General features: G+C 40.2%; 1 protein-coding gene across 9 annotated transcripts; it reads right to left on the bottom strand.

Moving 5' to 3' along the window:
* Window positions 1–81: 81 nt before the first annotated feature.
* Window positions 82–13,451, bottom strand: impdh1b (IMP (inosine 5'-monophosphate) dehydrogenase 1b). 9 transcript variants are annotated; one of them, XM_072377189.1, is made up of 16 exons: window positions 13,315–13,451; window positions 11,072–11,170; window positions 10,819–10,899; window positions 7,431–7,479; window positions 5,794–5,895; window positions 5,617–5,691; window positions 4,961–5,167; window positions 4,765–4,852; window positions 4,446–4,645; window positions 3,841–3,931; window positions 3,586–3,681; window positions 2,952–3,095; window positions 2,628–2,772; window positions 2,402–2,545; window positions 2,241–2,324; window positions 82–1,957 (listed from the first exon to the last, which is right to left on the bottom strand). In XM_072377189.1, exons 2-16 carry the CDS (start codon window positions 11,167–11,169, stop codon window positions 1,936–1,938), a joined length of 1,626 nt encoding a protein of 541 aa, XP_072233290.1. In that variant the 5' UTR covers window position 11,170; window positions 13,315–13,451; the 3' UTR covers window positions 82–1,935. The 9 variants fall into 9 exon arrangements, with proteins under 9 accessions (XP_072233290.1, XP_072233291.1, XP_072233289.1 ...); XM_072377190.1 differs by lacking the exon at window positions 13,315–13,451 and adding an exon at window positions 12,966–13,057; XM_072377188.1 differs by lacking the exon at window positions 13,315–13,451 and adding an exon at window positions 11,305–11,800.
* Between the last annotated feature and the right edge of the window lie 7,498 nt (window positions 13,452–20,949).

Raw genomic sequence — 20,949 nt, 5'->3', positions numbered from 1 at the left:
TTGAAATTATATTCCTCAAAACGCCCCCTCAAGGATTCACTAAATACTGAGTCTTTTCCCCATCCATCTAGAAAAAGGGAATTCTTTTTAAGGTTTTGGTTGTTGATTGCAGTAACTGCCAATGTAACAGCAACTGTTGAGAGGCTGAAATCATACAAGTGCAACACTTGAAGGGGTTGGGGTGGAGGTTAATGTCACGACAGTTGTGCTTTCAGGATGAACAAACAGGACTCAGGGCTAAATAATTAAGACATTTTAAAACCTGAATAACCTCTTTAAGTCAGGAACTGAAAATAAGCAGCAGTCACTTATGACTGAATATAGGTATACATTTCTCCATAGATTTTTCATGTACGTTTTCTTGCAATTCAGTCCAGCTGCAAGACCTGTTAGTCAAGTGAACCCTGTGCAGAACGAACTATTACATTAGCAAGATAGAGAGAGCAAACAGGCTTTTACATTTTGGGAGATTAAAGGAAAAAGAAAAAGAGAGAAAAGAACATACATGGCAATAACGTCCATATGAAAATATTAGAAAAGCCAACTTCTACATAAGCTGACACCCACACTGGTAATGAAGTCAAAAGAAAAAAGAGGAGGCAGGAAGGCCTGTATCATTATGCATTTGAATGCATTTTCACTGAGCTGTTGTGTGTAGTTTTTATCCATCTCCATTTGAAGGCATATCTCTGGTGAAAAAAATAAAACTTTCTGCAGAGAACGTATGCCGCAACGTGAAAGCAAAGGAAGCAACAGGAGACGAGATAACAAGCGACTAGTTGCGCCAGTTTTGGTTTTAAGTTACAAAAGAAGAGTGTCAAAAGAGGTGTAAATACACTTGGCAGTATGTACGCAATTAAAGCAGAATATAAATACAGCCACTTTTGGCTTTGTGAAAAAACGAACATGCATATCAAAAAAACCCTTCATACTCAATTCAAAGCCCCCCTTGACTGAACAGGTTAAATATAAAGAGGTTTTATCTAAAAGTATTCAAATTATGGGCAAACAAGTCATTCTCGTTTTGTTTTTTTGTTTTTTTTCCAACTATATTTTAGTGATACATTTTAATTATCTTAAACATACCTGATCTTTCTGCTTTTGGTCCCTCCCATGTTATACATAATAAACGCGCACCGAGATGGAACACTGATTATTTGGCTCTTTGTGTCTGAAAGGTTAATCGAAGTCCACAGTGGTACAAACTGTGGGTCTGGGTTGTGTCCGCTGACATAGGTGACATTCAAGTTGACGTGATGAACAAAGATCTCAGACAAGTGTCTCATACCTAAGAATTCAGACTAGATCTAGTAAACAATATTCAGTATTCTAAGCAGCTACGTCTCAAGTAGCATATACCTGTGATGACCAAAAGTAAAAAAAGTTTGCAGTGGCATACTGGCACACCGCACATAGAGAGACAGGCATTATGTCTTATATTCTGCACATATGCACTAGTGTGTTGAGCTGGGATGAGTGAGGCTTCTGACAGGGAGCAAAAAACACCAAAGAGAAGCTGCTGATCTGCACCATGGCCGTTCCTGACAGGACAAATTGACACAGGCCCACGTTCACTTTGACTCAACTACACTGTTTCACACACAACCCTCAACTCGCACTGTTCATTCTCTCGCTGCTACCAACACACGCACAAACAACTAGGACAGGACTGTACACTCAAGATACAGGTGTGTATGTCATTCCAAAAGACCCTGATGTGCCACTTCTTGAGTGCAAAGTCCAAGGTGTTCAGAGAGTCGGGTGTCAGTTTGAAGAGTCACTTCGCTACGACGTTCCACCTCTCCCCAAATCAGCCGGTTGGGATCAGAGAGAGAGAGAGTGGATGCATGGGGGTTGTGGGTGGTGCGCATTTTGGCAGAGGTGGTGATTTTACATTTGGTCACTGATAGACTGGGTATGATCTGCATGTCCCACTCAGTAAAGTCGCTTCTCGTAACTGTGGAGACAAAGCAACATTAAGGAGGAGATTAGCATTTTCCCCTTTATAAACCAGCTGTTAGCCAGTTTAGCACAAGAACTTTAGGGATGGATTTATGTGCAAATCTATGTATTCTAATTTAATTAAAAAAATTTTGGAAACTGTTTTGTATAAGCGAGTCAAAGAAAGTGAATAGTTTTAGAGGGAACTGAACTCTGTGCTATAGCAAGCATCCAAACATGATTTCATTTGGACCATTTAAAGCAGCAAAGACAGCTTCCGTGTGGCTTTTTGTACTTACGAATGAAGTCCATGAACGCCTCCTTCAACCTGTGCAGACATTGTGCGCTTCTCAAACTTCAACTCCCCAGAGTACATCATTGACCTTAAACAGATAGCAGCGCTGTCAAATATGATGCACATAAAAGCAAACATTTATATATACACACACACAAAACTCACCGGAGGACAGAGAGACTCTTTGCCCCGATGTCTTGGCAGCCATGTTGGATACCTGCTATAAGGTAAGGTACAAACTTGTGGATGGAGCCCTTGTCCTGGACTGAACCTGACACACCCTGGGCCACCTTCACATTGTCACCCTCACTGTGGATGAGACATCAACCACTTAATATTCGGTCTGTTTCATCAAAACATTTGTATTCGAGACTGGTGAGCTCCTACATACCTAAAGTAGCGTTTCTGACTGCTGGTGCTTTTCTCCATAGCGTCCAGGGAGCCCATGCCCCGATATTTTTTCAGCCGCACACCATCTGAGAAGAAGTACTCTCCGGGAGCCTCAGTGGTTGCCGCTAGCAACGAGCCCATCATAACTGAAGAAGGGCATAGTACAGAGTTAACTGTGTTCTTGTGTTACATAACCCAACTTCATCACCGCTGTGATGAACAGATTTCTTGTTCTGACGTTTATTTAACAAGCAGTGTGAAATGTTAAGAATCAGATCAAGGTTTTTCCAAACATGTTATGCAATTTTAACGTTGCAGGTCTCACCTGTCGATGCACCCAAAGACAGAGCTTTCACCACGTGGCCTACAGTCTGAATCCCACCGTCAGCGATGACTGGCACACCGAAACGCCTGGCGTACTCTGCTACCTTGTACACAGAGGTTCCCTGGGGTCGCCCACACGCCATCACTAGAAGGCAGAAAACATATCTGATGTAAGCGCCATGGAAGAGAAACTCAGGTGATGCAGGGCAGAACCAGGGTCAGGAATTATCATGGGTGATATTCTGGGTTCTGCTGCAACTCCTGTCTTCTATTCTAGTTAGTAACTGTGACCCAGTATGAACAAGATATGTGTCTCCATGGCAACAGAGAACATAGGCCTTGGTAAATCTCCATGACAACTAGGAGTGGTCTCAGGGTATATTACTAATAGAGGTTGATAGTCTTTTCTTCTCATTGTTGCCAGATACAGATTACATGTAATAAGCAAGGATGTGCTAAACTGCAAGGATTTATGTTTATTTATTCTAATTTAATTTATTTTACATCTAAATGTTTTCAGACGTCTGTCATTTGGTCACATTATTCCTTAATTAATTCAATGTGCAATTCGACCTTTTCAACCACAAAAATGCCATTTCTCCACTGCCACCATTTTGTGTTCGGTAGTCATGTACCTTCCTGTGTGATGCAGATGGAGCCGCAGCCCATTCCGACTCTCAGAGCGTCGACACCAGCATCAATCAGATTCTTTGCCTGGGCTGCTGTTACCACTGCAGGAAAAGGGATGAGAAAAAACAAAAAGAAAACAAGTCTCAGTTAATGTCTCTAAATCAGTGTCAGATTTTGGAGAAATTGCAACAAAGCCTATCAGGGGATTGATGCTTCATTTCACCTTTATACTCGATTTTTTCTTATTGCAACAAACTCACCATTTCCTCCCACAACTTGCAAGTCTGGATACTTCTGTTTGATATAATTTATCATGCTGATCTGATATACTGAGTTGCCTTGTGAAGAGTCCTAGAAATACAAAAACATTTGTGGTTGAGGTAAAATGTCATTACAAGATAAAAACAGGCTTCACAGCAATTTTAGATATAGTGCACACAGACTTAGTCTCATTGTGAAATATATGGTTTAAACATGATCTCAAGAATTCATTTAGAATTAGTACAGATTATCAACTGTGTGAGGCACTAACTGTGGTCATAACATAGGAGCACTGCTTTTATTTCAGGAGACTTCCACACTCTAATTTGGAGGGAAAAAAAAGCTCATTTATTTGCAGCTTTCCTTGCGACAATCTAGTGCCTTTGTTGCAATTTAGACGATGTGAAGAAGTTTGTTTGAAACTTCTGGGTCGACGGTTGTGTGTCGGGGAGCCCTTTAAACTCCTTGGTCAAAATGCCCCTAACAATTTTGGACAGTCGCCGAGAATCAACTGTAATTGCACTGTCATCCCGCACTCTCCCACATTCCTTTTAGGAACACAGGAACTCAACTGTGAAGTAATTAAACATTTGAAAACACCCACCAGTACGACAACATCCACTCCAGCTTGCACCAGCAGGTCCAGTCTGTACTTGTCGTCCTCCCTTGTGCCAATGGCGGCACCACACAAAAGCTGTTTGCGTGAATCTTTTGAGGCTAGAGGGTAGTCTCTGTTCTTCTTTAGATCTGTCCTTGCAATAATGGCTACTAGCTCATCATTATCATTTACGATGGGAAGCTTGCCTGGTTTGAAAGAGTAAAAGAAAAAAATAAATAATAAATGCATTCATTTATTTTGATCTGGCTATTATATCACATGGAAATCCAGTTAGAAATTAAAGCCATTACACAAAAAAACTGACCTTTTTTGCTGCGCTGCAGAATATCATTGGCTTCTTTCAGTGTGACACCAGCTGGAGCCACCACCAGCTCCTCCCTCTTAGTCATAGTCTGGAACAACACAGCATGATTTCAACATTAAAGTAAATGGATTACATTTTTAAACTGGTGAATGTACAGTTTGTTTAAAAAAAAAAAAAGAAGAAGAGAACTACATACCTCCTCCAGAGGTTTGGTATGGTCCTTCTCAGAGAGGAAGTCAATATCTCTGGAAGTGACGATGCCCACCAGTTTGCTGCCCATTTTTCCTGTCTCTGTGACAGGGATACCAGAGAAACCGTGTCTTACTTTGGCCTCAATAACATCCCCGACTGTGTGGCGCGGACTCATTACCACTGGATCTGTGATAAAACCCTGCTCGAACCTCTGAAAACCAGAAGATGACAACAACAACAATAACTGTGATTACTATCAAAACTTCTGGGGTTTTTTTTGAGTGTGTGTGTTAGGCAGCATAAACACCACAAACCCAAACTCCACACAGACGATAAATTAAACACCAATACACACTCGCACACATAACAAGAAAACAACTAGAACAGTAACAAATAAAAAGCAACAAACACACAAGCAAGACAATTACCGTATCCTATAAATGGACAAGATGAGACAAAATAAGAATAGTCAAGAGTGCGGTCATAAGAATTTAACTAAGTCGTTCAAGATAAGTTTCATAGTCCCTTTGATTTGCCTTTATGTGACAATGCCAGCAACAACAGACAAACATCTTACATTCAGCACTACATTCACTTCTACTATCAACAAATGTGTCAACTAGAAAATACTGGGAAATATATGCGTAAATCACGGATTACCTTGACCTTCCGGGCTTCATTAGCTTGGAATTCCGGTGTGCAGTTATGATGAATAATACCGATTCCTCCCATTAGCTACCAAATTGACAAAGGAAAGAATTTCAACTTTAAAATGAAGCACATTAGGGGGCAAAATAACAATCAGTGCTCTGTATAAAAACATCTGCAGTCTCTCACCGCCATAGCAATTGCCATGGCTGACTCTGTGACGGTGTCCATGGGGGAGGAGATGAGAGGTGTCTTCAGGGTGATCTTCCTCGTTAGTGCCGATGTCAGGTCCTGAGACACACAAAAGAAAGGAGGGGGATCTTTGACGATTCACACATAATCCACCAGGGGGCAGAATGCACTAACAGCTGTATGACACCATACTGCTGTGTCTTCTTATGAGGTTTCTAAATCTAACAACAAAAAGATCCTAACCTCAAACGAGAGGAAGACAGTGAGGCCGCTTAAAGCAGCCTTGCAGAGGCGTGACATGTTATAAGAGCTCTTTTTAAAACAGAAACTTTCACTTCCATTGTGTCACTAAGTGTCCGTATGTGATCTGAGAGACCTGTAAAATAAAAAAAGAAAAAAAAAGAAAGAAAAACATCTTCCTCAGAGGCAAAAACCTGACACTGTGTAGAGAAACTGCAACAGAGCTCATTTCCATTTGTCCAAACATTTCTTTTACTTATCACCGATTCCCACAAGAGTTGGCATGTTTTGTTTTCTTCCAATGGGTCAGAGAAAATAACAACATTCTTTGCACATGAGAAACCAGCAACTTCGATCTACTGGTGTCTAAGATTGACTCTTTATCAGGCACAGATATAAACTACAGACACTGCTTACTGTGTTTCTCAGGGGGTCATGGAGAATGCAATGAAAAGAAAAAAAAAAAAAAGAACACCTCACACCAGGTCTTTGTCCAAAGAGCGACACCACACCAACCTGCCAAATTCAACTGAGAACTACGGGAGCATGCCGAGAACATTGCGACCCTGAAACATGAACCACAATAGCACAGTGCACATATGTAATGTTTCTAACACCTTCCCCCAAAAGTATCCCAACACTGACTGTGGCAAACTGTGGGAGAATTTGTGCATTTTCTGTGTGACTCTGCTTTCTATTCGGTGAGTAAAACCAGGGAAGTCCACAACTCTCAGAAGACAACTAACTATTAAAAACATACCAGGCAAAAATCTTACACTACAAATCAGCCTCTCCCTATCTCTGAATAAGACGGAAAGAGAGCCCGGATAAAGCAAATGAAAACTCTCAGAGATGGGACTGAACAGAACAGGGGGATTTCATCTAACACCCAGACATGGACTCATCCACAGCGAGAGACGGGGGAGCTATTGACCAGACGCAAACACAAGGGTGTGGGAGCAACCAGTGGGTGACCGCGTCAGGTTTATATAAATAGCAGGGCAGCAAAAAAGGAAATATGCAGACGGGAAATGGAGAAAAACACTATTTCTGTAACAGCTGTAATTATAAAATTGAGGCGAGGTCTGGAGTCAAGAGGCTTGTCTAAGAAATATCATAAAAAGTCTTCACTGTAACAAAGTTTATGGTTTAGGAGCTACTCTGCCAAGAATAGTCCGTCTGCTGTGTGTGCCACATAACACATTTGTCATCGTGAGGGGAGTAGACCGCACTGAAGAAATGACTGGCTTGCATAAGAGAGAGTTTCTCCTCAAATGTTATACTTTGTTGCAACAGTTTAAAAAAAAAAAAAAAAAAAAAAAAAAAAAAAAAAATGACCTCACATGGCCTTTTGTGCTCCCAAATATGAACCTCACACATCAGTGTGTACTCACCACTTCATCTGAGGTGAAGTCGATGAAGCCAGGTAAAATCAGGAAGTCACTGAAAGACAAACAAAGGGAAAAGTAAGGGCTATTGATCACGGCATCACTGATGTCTACAACATGAGCACAGCAATGATAAACATTTAAAATGCCGCTGATGAAGATCATTTATGGATGAACTCAAAACAGGTCAAGAAGTGCTCTGATGGACGGACACAGATCCCAATCGGTCATGTAAAAGTTGCTAAATGATCACTCAGTGTGAATGACCTGATGTCAGAGCCATTTTCAGACCATACTAAACTTTGCCAGACTTTGTTTTCAGCTGAATTTTCTGACTAACCTTTTTAAACAGGCCACAAAAATACTGTAGCTTAGAACCCACTCTTGGATTCAATTCTCTTAAACATGTCTGCTCATGGTTTTCCAGAAAACATAAAAAGCGGCGCAGTGGCTGAGCACAGGGCAGGAGGCTACTGCCAATACCTAGTTAAAAGCTACAGTTGACCTCTTTCAGCTCTCGGCCCAAATAAACACAACATGACATACAATGAGATGAGTTGGGGAGAAAGGGCTAGACACAGGAATGGTGTGTTTGTTTCTCTGGCAGAGTCTGTATGTATTTAGTGGTTTTTGCAGATGGGTGTGAAAACAAGCAGAGGATGGATGGAAAGACACAGTAATAAGGAGGGCTTTATATTCGAAGTGGATGCTTTAGGAAACTTCACAGTCTGAATAAATCAAAATGAGCTCCACTAGAAGACATGACTAGTCTAAACAAGAATGAAAATGAGGTAAGAAGCGAGATCTGATCTGCAGGCAGATTATCCTCATCTTCTTTGCTTCAGCCTGAGTGGAGACAAAAATTAAAAATAAATAAAAAGGTTCGAAATAGATGCACTGGATGGGACATAACAAGGGAGGAGTCGTGTTTGCATCCTCTTATTTAGAGCGCAAACACCCACAAACGTAAAGCAAGAATATACATCTGCTAGCATTTAGCAGGAGCCCCAAACCTCAGCTGCAGCTCACGGGCTGAAGTGACTCAGAGTGAGCAGAGGACTACAGTGTGCTGTGCTGTGCTGTGCTGGCTTTCAACCCTTAAGAAAACAGTGGCTCCCTCATGACCTGATTTTGGTTTAAATTTGAATGTTAAATGTAGACAAATGTATTATGCTAAGTGGGAGTGTTTCGAAGTAAAACCAAAGGCCACAACTGGCATTCACCAGCCGATTTCTGTCTTAGGCATAAAGGGAATCTGCAGCAATGTACAAACACTTTAAAAAAACAAATCAATTGATAGAACAGCACCCAGACATCAAGCTCAACATGGTGCAATTTTTAGTTTTAAGTTTGGGTGCCAAAGAATCCAAAAGTCGACTCATTCCAAAAGAACTAAAATCATCAGTCAACTTGCCAATTACAAAGCTATGCTTTTAACCAAATACCTGTGACCCCGGTTACTCCACTTTTTAGGATTTAAGGGAGTTGCTTCTGCTATGTAATTTGATCCTAACGCAGACATTCCACAGGAAGCTGCTCCACGTTGCGTCTTCAGTGACGTGGCTCAGTTAAATCTTCCACATGGCGGCACATGACACCAGGAACATTTCAAAAGTAGATGTTTTTGTATGCACTACTGTAAAAGCTGCACTCATTAGGGCACTCATTCTTCTCTGAAAAATATGCCATGTCTAAAATCGCAAGCAATGTCTTGAATGCTTGTAATAGACTCCTGCAACCAGGGTGCTGGTGGTGTGCAAAGTAGCTGCACCCAGAATCTAGTAGGAAGGCATAACTAAATCAGATACTGTGGTAATTAAAGTCATAATTAAGATTTGTAATGGGTGCACAGCTTTCAACAGATTATTCCTTCCACAAGCTGTGCAACACAGATCCTTCAGATCACATACATGGTATTTAGCTTTGAAGCATTTCATTTCAATAATGAAATTTAAAGTCTAAATTCTCTGTCTTGAGTGAGGAGCAGCATCTTAATTTAACACTGTACTTTGAAGTGTTGTGTGCTTTTAACAGAGTCGACAGACAGTCTAAAAATTGGGCAAATGTGCTAGTGCACCTCTACTTTTAAGGCCATTCCAGGAGTACGAACAGAAATGAGGAGCGCAATTTTGTACCCGTGGTTTTACAAGGTCACAACAAGGCAGGAAGTCGCTAGGCTCAGAAAGTGTTTCTGTTTTCCTGTGTCTGCATATCACTTTTGTTTGTCTGACGTCTTTTCTATTGAGAGCAAAATAACAAATGAAGAAAGTTCTCAATTACATATCTTAAATGTTTAAAAAAGAAAAAATGTTGAGCTGCAAGTCAAGTGAAACAGAAGGCAGAGATTAGTTCACAGTACTTCATCCTCTTCAAAACTGACCGCAGGGATGAGTGTGAGTGTGATGCACTGGTGACCTGTCTGGGGTGTATACCCCCGACCGGCCATGAGGAGGAGAAAGAAAGAAAGTCAAAAAAAAAAAAGGGACGGCTTACCCCATCCTCAAACCAACCCCATTCACCTCAAGCTCTCCGCTACCTCACATGATGCCAGTTGAGGTGGTCACATGTGCAACCTTTTGCTTCAGTCGTGATGTACTTGATTAAAAACCACGCAGGCACACTAAAACACAGAAACGGTTCCTCCTCAATTAGCTGCTGCCAAGCAGAATTCAAGGACTTTCAGCTGATGAGTAGAGGCCCTTTAGAGGCTTTGAAGGCATTGCTGTTAGAAGTGTAGTGAATGAGTGTATTAGCTGTTAAGGCCTGTGGCAAATGTATTCAAGAGGTAAAGCACTGTGAAGGATTTAGGAGCATTTTTATTTGTGCAAATGCAAAGAAAGAAGACATACAAGGTGCCTAATGCCAGATTACACCATCTGAGTTGTGCAATGCTTTGATTTGTATTTATGGTAATCAAAATAAAAGGGCAATTACATATATTACAGGTAGGTTCTTTCAAAGTTTATGATGAGCTGATCCGTGCACCATCAGCATGCTAAGAGGAGAGAAGCATGAGAAATGTGATTGGTGAGAAATCGGCCTTAATTTGTACCTTGGCCAAGGCAAAGCATATGTGAGAAAGGCCATGAGATGTAATGTCATGCATTTAGTGTTCTCAGGACAAGTCGTGCACTTTGCTGATTGGTTAGAGTTCACAATGCAGTTATGTCCACTGGAAGCAAATTTAATTCCCATGACCAAGATCAAGTTGAGCATTCAAACAAGGCCTATATTTACCTCCTGCATTCATGCACTTCAGTCCATGATAATAACTGAGGTTTTCTAATCAACGTAAAGTTGCTTTAAAGAGGTAATCATTTGCTTCCCCATTTTGAATTCGCCATTTGGAGAGACAGAGGATTTTTAATAATTTGAAGATGACTGGTTTACTCACTTGTAAGTCAACCCATCTCCTTTAGAGCATAGCTCTTCAGCCGTATGACCATCCGAGACAACACACTGTTGGTCAGATCTGCTGGTTCAAAATGTGTTGGCCATTACAAAGCACTAGTGTGTAAACGTCACCCACCATTCTTCACCCACCCAAGTGAGGCTTTAAAAATCAGGTAACCTTACTTTGATACACTGTTATTCATTTACGTAGATTTTCGGAAACAAATCAAAGTTGGTAATGCAGAGAAACTTACTTGTACGTAAGACCGTCACCGATTGAGAAGAGCTGCTGTGCTGAGAGTCCATCATCAGGGACATAGCCTGTGCCACCGCTGATTAAGTAATCCGCCATGCTGCCAAATGATAAGAGAGGCAACTTAAATCAACTGTGCTGGCTAACACTCAACATAAAGATGTTTATCTGCAGACGGTGTAATGATGCTCTGCAAGAACACCAAACATCCACTTTGCAGGCAGCGCTGATGACCTTTTCACAAGAAGACATAACCATGGCAACATCAACATCCCCGTCAGTTTCAGGGCAGTGCGCCTGCGTGTTCTGTGCAAAATACATCCGCTTCCTCCATAAATAAACCTTCCTCATAAAACTTGAAACCTTGCTGTACACATTTCACAAAATGTCCCTTCTAAATTCTGATTATGCCCCACTAAAAAACACACAATAATACCAAAGAATAGTCACACAAAACTAACAGACACGAGCCGTTAAAAGAAAAACAAAACAAAACCGCTGTCAACCCTACCGTGATTTTAAGCTTGGTGAATGAGAGGGGGGGCAATTTTCTTCCGTATGCATGAAAAAATGAGTCCGCTGTTACAACCAGAAAAATTAAGAACCGCGAAATGGCTAAAATGACAACAGTAGGCTGGCCCAACACGAACGCGTGTGAAGCAAAACATGGCCGAGTGACCCACTAACACACAACCGCACCGCTGTAGATAATTGTGCCTTCCGTTTCAAAACGCCGGATGTCAGAAACGTGGCGTTAAAGGACGTCAAATTAAACGCTGCTCGACAAAAACTCTAAACCAAAATTGCCTTGTATCTGAGCTGTAACATTAACTGTCCTTCTGACCTAGATTAAATTATCAGAAGCTAGCAAACATTAGCTGCTTGGACTGCGAACTCGGTGATTAAAAAATCTATATATAAATATGGTACTTCAGACCTGTCTTTGTTGTTTCTGCAGACACGCTGAAACGCAGCATCCGTGACGCTAGTAATCGGTGTTACACTGTCCATGCTAGCCTCCCTTATATTTCAGAAGCACATGTCCTGTTATCTCTTATCACTGTGTTTTGTGAACCTGGAGACCGCCTACAAACCTAAAAGCACTTTCTGTCTCCCACTTATTTTGTTTTGAGTTGGTTTGAGCACCCAGTAGGATTTAGCAAACGTTGTGCTTTATGGGAATAATGTGGGTATAACAGGTGAACAAACCGCAAATGTGGAAACCTTACGACAAGTTGTAGCTTAGGTGTTTAAGCAGCGCCGAACTGAAAACCGGGTTCATACAAAATGTCGTTGGTGTAATATATTCCTCGTGAACAATATACAAAGCCACTGTGGGGTGAAGGAGTTCTATTTTGGTAGTTTTTAAGCAAGCTTGAACGCTTCATGAGCCTTACGTACGCTGAATGTAACATGAACGCCAATTTGAGTTAAATCAAGTAACTCACCCAAGCTACTTTAAAATTTAAGTGAATAGATATAATTTCAAAACAGGAAAAATACAATAAATAAATACATATTCAAACTGTTACCACAACAACAAGGTTAGCTGGTTCAATCATTAACGTTATCAGCTTAGAGTAATAATGTCTGATATCATCAGTTACCCATCCAGATGATTTTATACAACTTTATCAGCACCAGCAAGCAATACAGCTGGCACTGGATCCAACTATCATCCAGTGATATAAGTGATAAATTCACATGAAAGTTAACGAAGACCGCGTGTTCATCGTGGGTCAATGTTTAAAACAAATAACTGTTTTAACGAGTCATTTTCAGCTTTGAGACGTGATGGAGCTAACGATATACATTCAACGATAACTCATTTAAACGTTCAAAATAATTTGTAAGTAAGTCTTTGCTGTTGACGATACAATAAAAATGTCATGTACCAATGTCATAATAAGAATGAACTTGTGGTAGCCCATACTGGAGCAGCGCCGAGACTCCTTGCAGACATGTGGGGAGCTATAGTTAGCATTTAGCATTAGCAGCTTGGTTCGCCAACATTTAAGGCTCCTGAAACTTTAAGATAAGCTTTTATGTTGTTTCGCAGACCCAGAAGCGTTTCGACCTGTGCGACTTTTTCCCCAGAGCAAAGTTGAGCATCTTTTCCTGAGTAACGTGAGCTAACAACCCCAGAGAGGTGATGCCCACGTTGACTAAAAGGGAGCAACTTTCCAGCTGTGAGCCAAGCCATAACAGCCCGAAAGCCATCACAGATACACAAATCCTCATTACCTCGTAGAAAAAAAAAACAAGATGAAAGCACTGGTAGTCTGCGGCTCCAAGATGTGAAAATGCTGGTCTGCAGTGAGGTGAATCAGGAATGATTGCCTGTCGCTTTCAGCACAGTGTTGGTGTTATGTACGAGCAGCAGCGTCACATCCCCTCACTCCCCTCACTCTCCCCCGAAAAGGCGAGTTAACCCCCTGCATCCTGCTGGACCAATATTCGACTGTGAAACAAAAACTGTCTCAGTGTCAGTTTCTCTGGTATGCTGCCATACTAGTTTGTATTTAGTTCATTAATCTCCTCATAGCAGGCCAGAGATGGTAATGATGGTTACTATCGGCCTAATAGGAGATATAGTTTCCAGTTCTTCCAGTTCTTCCAGTGTTGTGTTTTTCTTCAATTTCTCTGGCCTCAGTTTTTGAGTTGAATCGAATGTCATTGTTTTAAATATGTTTAGATAAGTGTAATATTTTCAGTCTTGTAGTTTGTTTATTCTCATTGAGATAAGTTTGTTTATTCTCAGTCTTTTATTTGATCGGACTGACAAAGACTAAACATTTTTAAAATTCTGTATCTATAGCCTGTTTCTGCTTTTAGTTACTTTTCTGTTGGGTGACACATCTGCATTTCTTCTCTGTTTTCAGAACAACTTGAGTTTTTGTCAATTACAAATACCTTGTGTCAGATGCAGTGGAAAGTAGAGTGAACTAGTCAAACCGGTATGAATGAAAAGTGATTTGACTTGGTGCGTGGCCATGATGTTTGACACTATGAACGAGGAAAATCACATGGCTGAACAGTTCTCTCAGATGTATTATCAGGCACAAATGAGCCTTTTGATTGCTTCCTAAAGTCCAAACTGTCATGCTCAAACTAATTTATTTTAACTTAGTGAAACATCCTCAAGTCAAGCAACACTGTCTGAATTTTGGTCACATGTAAATGATCTTAACTGGATTAAATATACGCAGAGGTCACCACCAACCACATTTTATTCACATGATAACATTTGAATTTCTCACACTGGGGGATGGAAGTATATTTCTATTGTATTCTATTCTATTCTAACAGTTGGACAAATTGTGCTAAGAAGCAGCATGTACTATATTGGACTGTACAGTTGCTAAGGTTGGCTATTCTGACATAAAGAAGAGTCTTATGTTCTAGCTACTCACTTCTGATTCTGTATTTTTCTATTGGTAGGAATGTAGAATCCTAATTACGATCAAAGACATTTCAATCTTTTTTACTAAAAGGCTACCTTATGTGAAATACATTGTACTTTAGCCATTTACAAGAGTCTTAGTAGTTTATCCAGTCTGAGAGAAAGGACCTTTACATTTTAGGCGACAAAAGCACAAATTAAAGGGTATTTAACAAATTCAGGTAGAATCTAGTGAGTAGGAAAAATTCAAAAACTGCTCTGTGAGAACCCTGTTATGACTGCAGGAGAGGAGTGTTTCCATCATGAAGTACACACATGCGCATTTGTCTTACTTGACACGCCTGTTGTTAGCAAACAGCTAGTAGCCTTAAGAGTTGGCATGACATTATCACTATGTCACAGCTCTTCCAGTTCTTCCAGTGCGACAGGGTGCGATCAAACATTTTGCTGCCAATCACAGCTTTGTCATATGCTCTGATTATTAGATTTATTCCAGACAATTCAGCTGGGACTACTTTAAACAATTTTCCTTTAAAACATTCAGTGACTATCAGAAACAATTTTTTTTTTTTGTAAATGTTTCAAATATGAACAACAAACATGGACTTCCCTGTAACCCGGTATAACTGCTTTATTGATATTAGGTTGGGGTTGCTAGATGTCTGCAGAGGTGACTCAGGGGGATCTGTTTCCCACTCCACATTTGTGTGATATTAAATGTGGGTCATTGCAGATATGGGTCAGTGGTTGCTTTATGGACTGTAGCTATTCTGAACACTTGATCACCCTTGTTGGGCCTCCATATAGCTTGCTGCTCACTCCTTTCTTGATGGTGCACCACAGAACAGTCAGCATGCATGAGAGGCAAAGGGGTCAGGTTAAAAATAACACCTGTCAACAAAAGATAAGCCATTTTTTGTTGTGTTAATGTCCACTCCTAATCCAGAAGTTTCATGTGTATGGACAGTCTCCCTTAACATTATGTGCTAAAGTTAAAGCACTGGATTTGTAAACTGATCTTTAAGTGTACAGGCATGTAAATCGATCAGACATAAGGAAGTTAATTTACATGTGTGACTATATAGAGGGACTGAGAACTGAGCTCACAGAAATGTTTTATCTCACAATCACTTTTCAGTTTTGATTTTTATAACCAAACTCTAACTTTAATTCTGGAGCAGGTTTATGTACACACCTTGAAAGTGTAATAAATTGATCTTTTTCATCCAATACCTGAAGGTAAGTTTAATGTTCCAGTAACTCACCTCTCTGGGCCAAAGCCTGCCTGAATCCGTGTAGCACTGTAGCGCTGGGCTGCAGTTTCATGACCATGGCCATGAGAGGTTTGCCGGACATAACGTTGCCCTTCGCTGGACGAGAAGTTGGTATGTGATGGCTGAGTGTCCCCTACAACCCTTTTATAGTCCACCTGCTGGCTCTCTCTTGCTCCATCTTTGAAGTGTTCATATCCAAATCCTTCCATCATCTGCCCAGAGTCAGACTCTGAAGCCAGTGGCCCCTCAGCCTTGTTGTGCAGCCAGTCACAGCAACAGGAATGTGTCTTTAGACTAAGTTTATAAAATAACTCAAGATATCCAAAAGCTGAAGGTTACCTTAGGGGAAAAAATAAAAAGAGACTGACTTCTTGAGAGCTTGAGTCCGTGTGAAAGTCATAACTCATGTTTAGTAAAAGTTAGGGAGTTTACAATTTGCTTTGCACTATTGACATTTGCTTTGCAAATTGTAAACTCTGCCTTTGTTTTCAATCATTCTAATCTGAAAAGCAGCATGTGCTATATTCACTCTGCTGCTGCTGTCAAAACTGGTAATAAAGCTGGAAAACAGAAAAAAAACCCGCATCAGACAAAGCCTTCTGCCTTTGCACAGGATGCACCTGCCTGCAGAAAGGACACCAGCCACCTTAAGGCGTATCTATAGAGGGCGTCACCTTGGAGATTCTCCCACTGAGAGGGTGTCACCGTGGCAATAGTGCCAGCAGCAGTGTTGTTTTGGAGAAGTTGTTGTGCTGATGTCCCTGAAATCTTGGAGGAAATGTTTTTCTGAGGTGCTTACATGTGGGATAACGGACTCATTGCCCAGAGCACTGAATACGAGCAGAATAGAGTAAGTGGTACAGTCCTGCTGAGTGCACCGTGAAGCTCTCTTTATGTCTTGCTCCCTTTCTATGCATGGGTTAATCCTGCTTTCTATCGGTGGCACCACGTCATTTGCACAAAGAGGATTTCAGTATTAGAATGAACAGCACTAGACAAAACAAGCTCTGCAAAGAGAGCAGCACATATTTACAGACTTAACTCAACCATCATCACTCTGTTTATTTGTGCCAGTGAGCACGCAGCATGTCCAGACCTACATTCAGCCCCTCACATCAATTTGTATTTGTGCTTTGGCACTGCAGAGAAAATGTTGCGTCAAAGTGTGAGTGTTACACAAACTCTCTAAATGGTTTCTGAAAAATTTTGTTCACAAAAAATAATATCCCACATGGTTGCAAGAACTTTCGTCACATCTCGTCAAATTTGTTCTGTTTACGTAGGGGAGGGAGAAACTCAACTCATTTCATGGGATGCATATAGTGTATGAAACTGGAAATGCTCATTTGTTGTTGGTTTTTTTGGGAGACTTCTGATTTTTTTTTTTTGAAAAACAATTCCCATCCACACACACACTGGTGACGGACTATTTGTGACAGTTGGTGAGAGGCTAAAACAGCAAATCCTCTTAGCTCAGTCCTCGAGGCTCTTCGAAATCCCCCACTTACAACTCATCCTCATCTTAACACATGGTAACAGAAACCCTTCCCCCGCAAAGTGCACATTACAGATCAGGAAAGTTGCTTTCACTTGGATTGAGATGTCTTAAACCATCATATACCTAGACCATTGCCACCATAGAACCTTAATCTACAAAATCAAAGGGTTGTTGTCACATGCAGGATAGACCGTCTCTTAATTCCACATATTCATGTCCTCAGGCTGTCCATCCTCATTCAATTACATTTATTCTAATGAACGTCATGTGCACAGCGTGGATAGTCATAGTTGAGACAAATCTAAGTCATAAGATTTAACGAGTAACACGAGTAACTATTCTTTGCAAGAGAGTTCTCCTTGTGTGGCTTAGTGTGTGCACAAGTGACTGGCCACGAAAGATGTAACCTCTCAGATGCTTCGAATTGATTTCACAGTCAACTTTGACCGAGCACAGGCCTCTTTTTTTTTAAACAGCCAATAAACCAAATATTTTTCATGTTTTCAGACAACCCTCCAAAATGTTGCACCCTGTCTGCAATGAAGGGTTCGGTGGGATGTCACAGTTTCACTGCAGTTTTGTTTTATCGTAGCCCCTGTCGACTGTATGCTTACACACAAACAGAGGTGAACAGAAAAAAAGGAGAGATTTTGCAGCATGTTGAACTGCTGACCTCATATGACTCAAATAAAGTATTTTTAAATACTTTTACAATAAAAAAGGAACAAGGAATGAGCCCTGTGGAATAGACAGAGGCAGAAGTTGTAGAATTTTGCAAAAGGCTGAGAAATATCAAGTCTTAAGATTTAAAAAAATAATAATTTGTTATAATAGGATTTTATAATCCTGAAGAACTGTGATATGCTTGCTCTGGATTCTGCGACCCTGGTTGCAGCTTTTTTAAGTAAAACAGCGCCTCATACTGGCAGTGTGTCACCGTTCAGACCAGTATTTTCACTCTTTTTTTAAAAAAAAATAAACGTGTAGGTGAATGCATTAGGCACGAACATGTAAGACACAGATTTCAGAAAAAGTGGATTTTAAAGTTGGAAAGTAGAGAAATGGGATTGTGGGTGCTAGAAGGGAAAGAAATTGAATACTAAACAGAAAATGCCGAAAACTGAGCAACGACAGAAATGACTTAACTTACAAACCAGTATAGAGAATGCCCTAAGTAAATTAAACAGAAATGAGTCCACAAAACACACTCAGTTAATGACCAGCAATATAAGCCAAAACAATGTTAACTTGCAAAAATTAACATGAAAATACAAAAAGAGTAAGAAAAGAATAAGAAAACAAGACATTTGAAAGTTCAGGTGTAATGCAGTGCACAGTGAGAGAATTTCCTTTAACTGCTACTGTATCAGGTCAAGAATCTCTTCAAACCTGGAACTATGGAGGACCGTGCCCTTGCCTCAGATTGTCAAATACTGCCATCTAGTGAGTGCTTTCTGGTACTGTAATAAACAGCCATACATTTTCTTGAATCTGAGGTTTCTTAATCAGCACGTTTTTGCTGTGGTTCCTCGCAGGTGTACCAGGTATTTGTCAATTTTGTTTTTGTCGAGACAAAACCAGAATGTGTTTCCAGCATCTGTGAAACACAAAAGTTACTACATAACCGATTATGTGGTGCCACTTTTTACAGTCTGAGTCAATCATAAAGTCAATTTAAAATAGTCATTTTCTCAGTTTTAAGTATCAGAGCTGGCTGGATTCAGTGCCAAATAACGAAGAGTTTCCTCTCTTCTCCTCTCTTGTTCACTGTTTGTTTTTACCGACTCTGCCAAACTTTCATTGTATACAGTAGTGAAGTTACAAGCAAAATGATATGACTCTTTCTGCTTGTTACAGCTATTTCAAGTCTAGGCACTGAAATGAAAACCAGAAAGAAGCTTTTAATGTGGATATATAATGTGAACTGCTGGCTAGCTTCCATTTGCTGCTGAAGAGGAAAACAGATTCTGGTAGTTCGTGAGAAGTACAAAGAAACAACTTGTGGTCCTACACACTAAAATTACAGGGTTCAAAATGAACCATTCTGCATCACTGCTGCACAGTCAAAATAATGGTTTACCTTCAGCTGGTTCTTTGTTTTTTATTTTTATTTTTTGATTCCCTTTTTGTCTTTCACCCCCTACTGAAATATGGCTTTGTGTTGTTGTAGCTCTTGTTGAACTGATATAGCGCTATTTTATACCATTTTATACCAGTGTACGTCCTTTAGTTTACAATTCCACATCATTTTGTTCCACTAAAAATACTGTGTGGTCATTCTGATGTCAAGCTTGAGCTGGCTATGTTTTACATTTCAGGTTCTTAGATAACTAGGAGGATATTTAGTGACGAGAGACATGTGCCAAAGCCAAAGTCAGTGAAAGTATGTCCTCAGTGTCCTCTCGCTGATCCAGATCTGCACTTTGAATTATGAAGGCTTTTTCTTTTGCCCATACTCCGTCTATTTTCATGAAACTAATCCCAGTAGTTTTGGTGTAATCCAGCTGAACAAGAGACAAAGCAGTTAATGCCAGTGTATACATAACCACCTAATACCAAGATCACAAGAACCTTTTAGAATTGGTTTTGTTAGAATGGTACTGATTCAGACTGAGCCATTGGGTAACATATTTAAACCGTTGGTTTTTAGAGTGTATACTAGACAAGCTGCTTGCGCAACTCTGGAGTTTTAAGGAAAGGAAATCATAAGACTCTCACTGTCATCTGGAACAGTGTGCTGCAGTTTACTTGACTTGGCATGTAACTTACAAATTCACTGGAAATTCGCCTACACATGAAAATTGACTGTATCAAATTATCATTTCAGCTGGGACAGACAATGTCAATCAAGACAATTCATACATACTTTTTTGCCTTACTCATTTACCCTTTTTCATGTAAAAGTGAGGTATCATCTCTCTGGCATTTAAATACCCTGGGAATGGAAAGATTTTGCACAATTCTGAGCGAGCTTGTCAAAGACTATGTGTGTTTCTCACAGATTCATTCTTTTAATGGGAGTACAGTGAGTGCATTTAGTGCAAATGTTTCTTAAGACTTTCCTTTGCTCTGAAATGTTTGCCAAGTGACTCAAACCTATTGGCAAGATCCTAAGAAGGAAGTGAAAACAGTTCGCCATCATTCATTCAAGCAATACCCACGTTTGTTTTGGCACCAATGTTTTTCTTGTTTTACTACAAGAAAACTGAAAGTATTAACGGTCTGTTAAAAAGTAAAAGCTCAGTAACTTATGAGAGCACAAAAAAATTCTTGAAAGCTTTATATTCAGAGGAAATTGAGGTAATATCTGAACAGACTCACTGGACAGCAGGGATCTGTTTTTTTCATTTAAATCTGTTGGACACATCATAATGATGTGTGGCTCAACTATTCATGCTCAGAATTACCTTGGAAACAGCGTACAGGCTTGTTATACAATAACCAAGGTTATTGTTGAAACTAAATATCAGAATGGGTCCAGCTAAGCAAAAACAGAGGCTCCCTAAATTCAAAGCTCCATATGTTTTCGTCAAACTTAATGAAAATTTGATTCACTTTTCAACTTTACACCTCTTAAGACATTTTAAGGGATTGGAGCCAAAAGCGGCTTTGCACAGTTTTATTTTAAACTGTCATATGGGCCTGTATACATAACTGACATTCATGTGACATAATTTATGAACTAACCTTAAAATGTGAATACT

This window comes from Leuresthes tenuis, unplaced genomic scaffold (assembly GCF_036924035.1).
Source record: "Leuresthes tenuis unplaced genomic scaffold, fLeuTen1.0.hap1 SCAF_23, whole genome shotgun sequence".
NCBI classification, from domain to species: Eukaryota; Metazoa; Chordata; class Actinopteri; order Atheriniformes; family Atherinopsidae; genus Leuresthes; species Leuresthes tenuis.
The sequence above is the reverse complement of the archived record's forward strand: the minus strand, read 5'-3'. Positions and strand labels throughout refer to the sequence as shown.